Here is an 11018-nt window from a genome sequence, read left to right on the forward strand (position 1 = left end):
CTTATCTGATCTCGTCTTATAAATGGGGAAACTACCCAGAAAAGTATACATACATTGAACCCTGTTGCCAAACTGTGTCTATTTTATTGCGGAGATTAAGCAAAACTTTCCGGAGGTTTCATCTTGTTGTTTATCCAGCTGCATCCACAAATTTTGCCCCAAGACATGATTCCGACCACCACCATCTGTCCATTAGCCCGTGGACACAGCAAAGGACCACCCGAGTCTCCCTGTGCCAAGGATTAATTTCATTAGTTCATAAGTCATGTATTTTTATCCACTTCTTCTGGTGAGGACAGGATGGCAAACTACTAGAAGGTTATTGCAGATATAATTTCCAGTGCCTCCTTGGGGGTCTCAAGACAGTCTTAAAGTAAGTTACCCAGGTTCAGATGCCCACCCATCTCAGCTGTTTTTTTTTTTTTTATCTGTATGGTTTTTACTTATTTTTGCATAGTTATTGTCAGGGAGCCACCAGTCACGCCTCCCTCCAATGTTCATGCTCTCACTCAGCCTCTCCCTCCTACAAATCACCTACACCTGTCCTCCACCTACTAATCACCTACACCTGTCCTCCTCCTACTAATCACCTACACCTGTCCTCCACCTACTAATCACCTACACCTGTCCTCCTCCTACTAATCACCTACACCTGTCCTCCACCTACTAATCACCTACACCTGTCCTCCACCTACTAATCACCTACACCTGTCCTCCATTTTCCCGTCCCCTTTATAAGGTCCCTATTCCCCTTTACTCACGGTCCGATCTACAGGTTACTACCATAGATCACCCGGACTACTTATCGCATTTGTTTCCTGTGCTTCCATGCTCCTGACTACGTTGCCTGATCTATCCGTGACAGTTATAGTACACCAGGGGTCCCCAAACTTTTTTCTGGGAGGGCAAGGTTATTTTTTCTTTCTTTAACAGGGAGTGGGTTGGGATCTGTAACTCTGGGCCGGAGTGACAACCAGTATTATTGATCTTGCAAGCTGGCATACTTGTCTCTGTTGCGGGTTTTAAAATGTCTGCGCAGATTGTTTTCTTTGGCGTGAACAAAAAAAAAACAATCATTCGATCACTTTCGGTTAAATATCCTGCATTCTGAATCTCTTTCCTAAGCATTTTGTTGTCTCTTTACATTTTCCCTCTGGCTCGCATGCAGGAGCACCTGCTTGATCACGATGGAACGTTATGTTGAATGCACCATTCTGTTGGTTGGTGGGTGAATCTAACAAGAAAGTAGGCTACGTTAATAACTAGGGGGATTTTTAGTTTGAAAGCAAACCTTGATTATTCAATACACACCTGATATAAGTAAAACATATATTTAAAAATAGATTTTCTAAAATGTTCGTATTCAGCCTGAGAGACCAAGTTTGGGGACCCCTGTAGTATACCCCACTCACTCAATTACATTTATGGCATTATGCCCTTAGAGTCACTTTAAGTACAACTGAGCAGTTGAGGGTTAAGGGCCTTACTCAAGGGCCCAGCAGTGACAGCTTGGTGGTGCTGGGATTAGAATTTATGAGTAAGTACAACTGAGCAGATGAGGGTTAAGGGCCTTACTCAAGAGATCTAATTCCAGCACCACCAAGCTGTCACTGCTGGGTGGTGCTGGGATTAGAACTCATGATCTTCCGATCTAAAGTCCAACGTCTTAACAACTGACCTTTCACTTCCCAGTGTTTCTAGGATTGGCTTCGGATCCAATGTGACGCTGACAAAGATGCTGAACTATACTATACTATATACAGTATATAGTGAACTATACTGGCAAACTTTTCATGGCTACACCAAATCCTAAAAAAAAATCAAGTCCTACTTTGTCCCCAAACACACCAAGCCAGGTTTGAGGAAGCACCTATTAACAACTTGTTGTTCTTTGCAGCTTTTATGGAAAATGTTTCTTCAATAAAAAGCACTAAAGATTGAAATATCTTGGTTGATATTGCAGGATTGTAAATTTTTAAATAGTTGTTTTATTTTATTCTTCTGTATTGGGAACTATACATGCATATATATACACATGTTAAACATCTTTAGGAGACAAATGAAGTAAAAACTTAAATTACATGATGATGATGAGGTAAAAACAAAGTGCTGGATGGAGGTTTGCCAGCTCCAAATGCTCCCTTGTATGATACAAGGGGCAAGGTATCGCCTTATCTCCGTCTCCTGCCATGTTGGTGACCATTTGCTCACGATTTAACCACTGTTCTGAGGGAATGCCAAAGTTGTGTGAGCCTTTCTGTATTCCTCTGATAATGAAGTGGTCTGAGAAAGAGATATTATGTTTGCATGTTTTTTTTAATTATCACCGGAGTGCTTTGTTCTCCTTCGGAGTGACTGCCTCCAGAATGTGTATAAAACCAAAATGCTAAGTTCCTACAGTTGGACTTGATGACTGCAGCTCTGAAGCAGTACACTCTGATGTGTAGGCTCGTCTGCAATAAAGACTACTGCTGAAAGATATCCAAGTCTCCTGGTCTTCGCTGGAAAACAGTTTACAAAAATATACAGTACATAAACTACATTTTGGATAAGTGGATTTTTTTAACACCTTTATAAAAGTGGTTGATCAAAGATTGAATTAGTACCCAGCAGGCATCTTTTTCTTCTCTCCCTGGACCAGCACACAGCACTGTGAGGTTTTGCAGTCCTGGTCTGAGGGTCTGTAGGATGTGTTCACAGATAGATAGATTCACTAGGTCCAACTGCACTTCATGAAGAACCAAAGCCATCCGACCTCCTGAAAATAGACAAAATTGTTAAATAGACAAAAAGATACCACTGAAGTCAAAAGATAAAAGGTTCTTTATTCTTACTCTCTTTTGTTTGTTTGTTTGTTCCCATCCAGCAACAATGCAACTGTTCCTCGTTTGGAAAGATCTCACCAGGAAGCGGAAGACAAACAGGCTGAGCAAAGTCACCTGAGAGGGAAAGTTTCTTTGGGTTTTTTCACAACACTGAAGCATTCCTGAAATATTTGACCATTATCATGCCACAAATCTTTCTCTGTGTGCTAAAGTTGACACTGCATTTTTTTTATCCATTAATAGTAACATATTATTCTCAACAATATTTAATTTTTAATCTTGACCGGTCAGGGTTTCCTGGTGGTCTAGTGGTTAGGATTCGGCGCTCTCACAGCTATGGCCCGGGTTCGATCCACGGTCAGGGAACCGAACCCAGCCATTAGGGTTGCACAAGCCAGTGCACTCTTAGTGCCGGTCCCAAGCCCGGATAAATGGGGGGGGTTGCGTTAGGAAGGGAATCCTGCGTAAAAACATGTGCCAAATCAAAACATGTGGATCACGAATACGGATGATCCGCTGTGGCGAGCCCTAATAGGAGAAGCCGAAAGAAAGTTTAATCTTGACTGGTGAGAAAATGTTGATGTATTTTCATCAACAGCAGCTTTGCCAATATTTATTTTCTTTCCTATAATAACTGACCTCACACAATATTTTAAGATGAATCTTGGGATATAAGATTCTATAGTGCAGTGTTTTAAAAAAAAAAAAACTTGCAGATGTGTACACGTCCTTTCAGCTTCAGTAGGGCAACATCGCAATTCGTAGGAAGTCTATAATGGTACTGCTCATGAAGTATCACATTCTTCACGCCAAACCTCGGTCCCCACGATCCACCACTTTCTGGTCAAACTTTCCCACTATGGCCTTCACACCATGCAGGAACTCTCTGCATGGACACCAGCATGTCAAATAAAAACAAATCAAACCACCTTTTTAATCATCATGCTGTCTGGAGCTTCGTGGTGTCAGTGTGATATTGGAAGATGGTTACTTTATAAATATGTATAATTTATTTATTTATTTTTTTATTTAAAAAGATTCTAATTATTCATTTGGCTGGTGATGATGCTGACTGGCTACTATATTTGGAAACAAGCTAGACACAGTGGGTGGTCAAATATACAGTTTCAATATATTAATAATATATAACTATTTTTATTTTTGCAGAAATGTACAGGAGAGTATTCAAAATAAAAAATTTAAGTAATATTTAATCAAATAAAAAATTATAAAATAGAAAGTAAATAGTATTATCTTTTTTATTAATACTATTATATATATTATATATTGTCCATAACTGATGCTAATGAAGCATCTACCAATCCAATGTGATACGAATCCCCCCAGTACGGATTTTGATTCAATTCAATGCAATACGGTGCAATAAAAAAAATATATTATATACTCTGCAATTCAATATGGTGCAGATATTTGATTCAGCAAAACAGCAAATCATTAATTTACTTAAGTGTCTTCTGATTTTCAACTCATGACCCCTTTTCACGAACACGCGTTTGTATCGCATAAAAGAAAAAAAGATAAATAAAAACAAATCCAGACGTTCTTTTTCTGTTCTGCCTCCAGAAAGATGCAGCTCTACCTCTGCCATGTTAATCTGTATTCTATGTGACTCATAGGCCACGCCTCGGTCTCCGTAGTGATGTGATACGTCTTATTCACGTAGCAGCAGCGGTGCTGAGAGAGCGCGCTCGAGACCACAAGAAATCGATGTACACATCAAATATTAGTAACGTTCGAAATAATAAATGTATCGTGCATTTACTAATAAATATTTATATATTTTTTCTTTTTCTATAAAATGACTAGAGAGCGAAGTGTTTCTGTTTTTCATCCATAAACAGTGTAAGATACAAACCTTTGTAGTCATGTTGCATGTATATATAATGATCAATATAGGGTTAAAGCTCTTTTTTTTCGCTGTGGAAGCAGTGAGCAGCAGTCGGAAGCCAGCGTTTGGTGAGGATGGCAGCTCCACAGAAATGAGCTCCTCTGAACCTTAGAGACACCTGGATGAAAACCCACAGCTCACTTTACTCATCAGGGCAGAGCAAAATCACACACTCGCATTTAAATCCCTCAATTCACTTTATTACACTGTATTAGTGAGGAAGGTACGTACCAGCCAGGGATGAGAACCATAAAGTACCTGTGAGTCTCAGACGATCCTCAGTGCTTCATAGACTTGTAGAGCCGCACTTCCCTCCTGAATGGATGAAAATATTACCTTCACTGTGAGAGCATTCATGAATATAGGGTAACGTGCTAACAATGATGTTCCTACTGTTAAGTAGAGCAGCGCACGTATTGCATGTGAGATAGGAGAGAATCGCAAAAATCCTAAACGCTGAGAGAAACATCATGGGCTTTGACATCTCTAGTTAAACCTGAGGCTTTTATACAGGAGATGGGGGTGTTAGAAACCCCTGCTTAGCAAATACGGGGTGATTGGTCCATTAAATCTGGGAGGAATCTGGGAGAAATTTTGGAGGAACATCTCCTGGAAGTGCGAAATAATAAAAGTTCATCGGAGTTACTTTTGAATATTTATTTATTTATTTATTTATTTATTTATTTATTTATTTACCGAAGCAAAGGTTCTAATGTGAACACAATACTATTAGTCACATTTTCTTGTTAGAGTTTACCCGTCTTTTAAGGCAGGAACATTTTGCACTGCAGGAGTTCATTGAGTGCTGCAGGTTTACTGTGCAATGTTCATTCATGAGCCAGGAAGCTTCAGGCAGTCTGGTAAACGCCAGACACATGTGACATCAGGAAAAAGCCTCTGGGCTGAAAACACAATCATGAATGTGAAGGTCAAAGATGGAACATGAGCTGGATTTGTTCTGAACAGGTTTCGTTTTAGTCAGTCAATAAAACAGAGAAGAGCTGAAAGGAGTCACGTTTTATTGCAGGCTGTGGTCTGGGTGTCTACAGAACAAGAATTTATGACCTTTAGGTCAAGATTTCATTAAACTTTTGTAGAAAAATGCTTTTTTTTTTCAGCAAAGAAGGATTATGAATATTACGTTGAAAAAGCAAAATCATTTGGGGAATTGGTTTTAGCCTGTACATACTGTAACATGCTAACACTGCAACATCAGGTAAACACACACACACACACACACACACACACACCCTCACCCACAATTGTACTTGTTTACTGCAAAGCAGAAAGCAACTGTTGTGTATTCTGACCTTCAGATGTTCAGATCTGCAGCCGTGAGTCACTAATACTGCAGCTTTCCACGGAAAATATTGAAAAGTGTACAAAGGGGTTCATTCTGAGGAAAAATATTTCAAAAAAGAGCGTCATTAAGGTGCGCTGTAAGGCTGTAGGTTTACAATAATGCACATATTCTGCTATACAATATAATGGACAAAAGATTAGCCATTAGATTGATGTGCTTTTTTTAACATCCCATTCCACATCCAGTCCCTTTTTGCTGTTATAGTAACCTCCACTCTTCTGGGAAGATGTTCCACTAAATAATATTTCAGTCATAAAGGTGAGGAAGTGAGGGTTGAGGACCCTGCTCAAGCCGTGGCGGCTTGGTGGTGCTTTGGTTTTGAACCAATGACCTTCCGATGAGAAGACAAACATCTTATCCATGGAGCTACCAGGATTTGAACCTCAGCCTTCAGATCCAAAGTATTATTTTGAAATAATTAATCTACGTCCACCATTCTTTAGAAATTCCTACTGTATAATTTGATATGATTATAAACTCTGAACCTCTAGAAAGTAATTTAGTTTTACTGTCAATTTAAATGTACAAAGATGTGTGGAAATCTACTCTTTTTTATTTTTGTTAAAATAAGATCTTATTCCACCTGCACATCTGCTCAAACTAAAGCTGTAGTGCTTAAGCCTTAATTACACACAGAGAGAGAGAGAGAGAGAGAGAGAGAGAGAGAGAGAGAGAGAGAGAGAGAGAGAGAATGGAGGTATACATGCACTAACAGGTGCTCCAATGCTCCACTCTATTTGCTCCAAAGAAACGGCTCTGCTTGCCTAACGCTCCGTGTTAACCCTGGCATTAGCCACCTAGGAGTAAATAATGATCAACTTATTGCGCAACCAGATCCAAGTGGGATCTCCACGGCAATGTTGCCTGGCAACATCCGTAAACCTTCATAACGGTAATTATGAGCTTCAGAAACACCTGAAGAAAATCCCAAGTAACCTCTAAACAGCAGGGCTGACAACGACGTCTTAAAGAAGATGCACTGCTTTGGGTTTTGTTTGGAAAAAAAAGTTTCAATTGAACTCATTGAACTCGCTGAGCTTTACAGAACTACATACACTTTATTGCCAATAGTTTGCGGACACCTGTTCATAAGTACGGTATGTGCTTTTTGGGCATCGCATTCCACATTTAGTGGTAATTTGCTCTTGTCATTTCTTCCACTTTCCACTAGATTTTGGAGTCTGCTTACGGATATCAGCCACAATGGAGAGTGTGTTAGAGAAGTGAAGAAAAGAGTGCAGGCAAGGTGGAGTGGGTGGAGAAGAGTGATAGCAGGAGTGATTTGTGATAGAAGAGTATCTGTGAGAGTGAAAATGAAAGTTTATAGGACTGTGGTGAGACCTGAGATGTTGTCTGGGTTAGAGACAGTGGCATTGAGTAAAAGACAGGAGGTGGAGCAGGAGGTAGCAGAGCTGCAGATGTTGAGGTTTTCGTTGGGAGTGACGACGATGGACAGGATTAAAAATGAGTTTATTAGAGGGACAGCGCATGTTGGACGTTTTGGAGACAAGTTGAGGGAGGTGAGATTTAGATGGTTTGGACATGTGCAGAGGAGGGACATGGGGTATATCAGTAGAAGAATGCTGAGGATGGAGCCACCAGGAAGGAGGAAAAGAGGAAGACCAAGGAGGAGGTTTATGGATGTGGTGAGGGAAGACATGCAGGTAGTTGGTGTGAAAGAGGCAGATGTAGAGGACAGGGGGGGTATGGAGACGGATGATCCGCTGTGGTGCCCCCTAATGGGAGAAGTCGAAAGAAGAATAAGAAGCCACAAGGAAAAAGAATTCATATCACTGGAACTCAGATTTTTCACTATGACCTGCACCTGAAGCTAAAGCCCTGTGCCAAAACTTTTCCCCCGTTACACCCCTACTTTCTATTACACTTCACTGACAGTGAATTGTGTGTGGAGGACTAGAACTTCCCTCATGTGTAATCGTGTGTCGAATAGCTTTTTTTTTTTTTTACTATCTGGTCGGTCACTATTTAATCAGCCCTTTCACATCTCTATGGTCAGGGTTGAATCACCAGACACTACATGACTTGTGTTTGTGCTCTTCTTTCTTAACGTTTTAAGGAAATGCTGCTCCTCTTACACAAATAAAAAGCCGTAACCTAGAACAAACGTAATGTGAGATCTGAAGATCTGATGGAGATAAAAAACAATCAGACCTCAGTGACACATAAACTTGTATTGCAGGATGGTGGAACGAGCAATGTGCAGAAAGGAAATATATCTCCAAGCATTTTCAAGGTTCATGGCTGAAACGAAGAAGTGATGAAGAAGAAGAAGAATCGAGGCGCAAGGAAACGTTTCGCTTTGGAGTCGAGTCTTCGTGGAGATCTATTTATCTGATGCTCTCGTTTTGGTTTTTATATCGAGAATATACACGGTGTGGTCAAAAGTATCAGGACACCTGGCTTTCCCAACCATTTGTGGTTCTTTCCCCAAAACTGTTACCACAAATGCACCATACCTTCTCACCTCTCCTACATCAGAACTTGACCTTGCTCACACACACTTGTGGCTGAATGATCACAAATCTTCATCAAATCTAGTGGAACATCTTACTAGAAGAGTGGAGCTTTTAATAATATATGATAATATATGATCTGTCATATAATCTATAGCACTATTTAATACTCATACTGTCTATATTGTCTCACAATGTCTTGTCTTGTCTGTTTTGTCTCGTATAGTCCAAGCTGAATGTATCGTTTTATTTATGTCTGTACTTTTGAGAGTCACTAACAGCTGGAACCAAATTCCTTGTGTGTGTCAACACACTTGGCCAATTAACCTGATTCTGATTCGGATATCAACAAATGGGGACTAAATGTGGAACATACCAATCCTCTGATCAGGTGTGTGTCTTGTTTCTAATAAACATGTCATGCACACGATTTTGGCATTAGTGAATCCTGTGAAAAGGGATTTTGTAAACAATATAAAGAAGGAAAGCGGAAGTTAATATTTAAAGTATATCGACATCTACAGTATAATATGTTCAACATAAATAGATTGTAATCATTTATGAAACAAATGCACAAAAAATACATTATCTTGAATATTTGCAAATATATCTGCTGATTCTCAAAAAAAAAACGTAGGTAAATTTATTTTTCTAAATTGTGGTGTTTACTGGTTGATTGTTTTGGCAGATAATTTTGCTTGAATAACCTTTGGGAAAAATTAAATGATATGGAAAGATCGATCAATCAGATACAATCAGGCAATAATTTAGTAAAATTATATATATATATATATATATATATATATATATATATATATATATATATATATATATATATATATATATATATATATATATTTATGTTATATATGGATTAATAGCAGGCTTTAAAACTCACAACCCCACTAATATCTGAGCACCCAGGTACAGATTGGCCTAACAAACTAAAATAAATAAATAATTCGAATGAACTAAATTGTAAAAGCTAGTGCAGACAGATATTTGGGTCAGTGGAAAGTGAAAGTAGAAGCTAAAGTAAAGTAGGACATTGAAGGCAGTATGAGCTGGAAAACAGGAAACCTCTTTGTTATCAAATCTAAAACAGAGACAGAGCACTTCCTCCTTCACTGTAATACATTCTGCAATGTGAGAGAAAATATGTCCAGTTTTCCAGTCAAACAGGTGCTACTGGTGGAGAAAAGTCATCCTCCTGCTGCAAAATTCATCCTGGAGCTCTGAATGCTCACAAACCAGCTTTAATTAAATTTTTATTTAATTTAATTGAAATTTATTTTATTTTATTTTAATAAATGTTCTTTATTTTAATACATTTTCATTATTTAAATAAATGTTATTGTATTTTATTAAATTAAATCTTTTATTATTTTTTATTTTATAATTATTTTGTTTTATTTTATAATTATTGTGATCCAATCTTTTTTTTTTTCTTGCAATTAATATATTATTATTATTTGATTTTAATTTATCTTACATTCTATCAATGCTTTGACTGTACTGTATGTGAACAACTAAAAATATGTGTGAGCAAAAGGGAGGGGGAGAGTGGGGAAGAGAGGGGGAAGGGGGAGAAAGAGATACACATAAAGAGGGAGAGGAAGAGAAACAAACTTTGAAAGAAAGGGGGTATAAAGAGAGGAAGGGAGAGAGAGGAAGAGAGGAAGAGAGAGAGAGAGACGGAAGGAGGGGAACTAATATTTCTAACCATTGCCTGGTTTCCTGAGATAACGGATTCAGTAGCTGAATGTCCTTCCTCTCTCTCTCTCTCTCTCTCTCTCTCTCTCTCTCTCTCTCTCTCTCTCTCTCACTCTTTCTCTGCAGTCCTTTTTTTTTTTTGCCAAACTGTAAAAGTCCTTATTTTGCAGTCATTATTGTGGTTTTGACTCTGCAATCTGTGTCTAATGTCTTTATATTCTTCTATTTGCTCCAACATTCCTCTGTTTTTCTGTTTTGTGCTTGTTTTTTTTTTTTTGTTTTTTTAAAGCTGAACTCAAATGATACTGAAAGTAGCAACTTTCTTCATAAAACTGCACGTTATGGATAATATTGCGGTTCTTTAATACGGTGACACATCAAACATTATCGCATTAATCGGTGTGAAGACGTAGAATTGGTTTTGTTCAAAAGTCAGGGTCACTTTTTATTTTAACCAATTGATTTTGACGACACTTATGTACATCATTTTTCCAAGATTAAACACACAATCAAATATTTCCTCAATATAATACTAGAAAGGTTGATCACAGAGTCAGTAGCCCTATTAGCGCTACTCCAACTCATGTACAGATCCAAGAAACACTCAGTTCAACAGTTCAAATGTATTCCTCAGTGCAGTCACCAAAACCATTGAACGCTTTGATTAAACAGACTCTCATGAGGAGGCCCAGAAAAGGAAGACTAAAAGCTACCTCTGCTGCACAGGATTAGTT

General features: G+C 38.5%; 1 protein-coding gene across 1 annotated transcript; it reads right to left on the minus strand.

The window, feature by feature from the left end:
- Window positions 1–95: 95 nt before the first annotated feature.
- LOC310737426 (ovochymase-2) lies at window positions 96–5091 on the minus strand (the record flags this gene model as incomplete). Its single annotated transcript, XM_083561755.1, has 5 exons — window positions 96–230; window positions 2607–2758; window positions 4765–4852; window positions 4966–4992; window positions 5071–5091. The coding sequence occupies 5 exons, from the start codon at window positions 5089–5091 to the stop codon at window positions 96–98; spliced, it is 423 nt and encodes a 140-aa protein (XP_083417881.1).
- Between the last annotated feature and the right edge of the window lie 5927 nt (window positions 5092–11018).

This window comes from Silurus aristotelis (genome assembly GCF_946808225.1).
Source record: "Silurus aristotelis genome assembly, chromosome: 14".
Lineage (NCBI taxonomy): Eukaryota > Metazoa > Chordata > Actinopteri > Siluriformes > Siluridae > Silurus > Silurus aristotelis.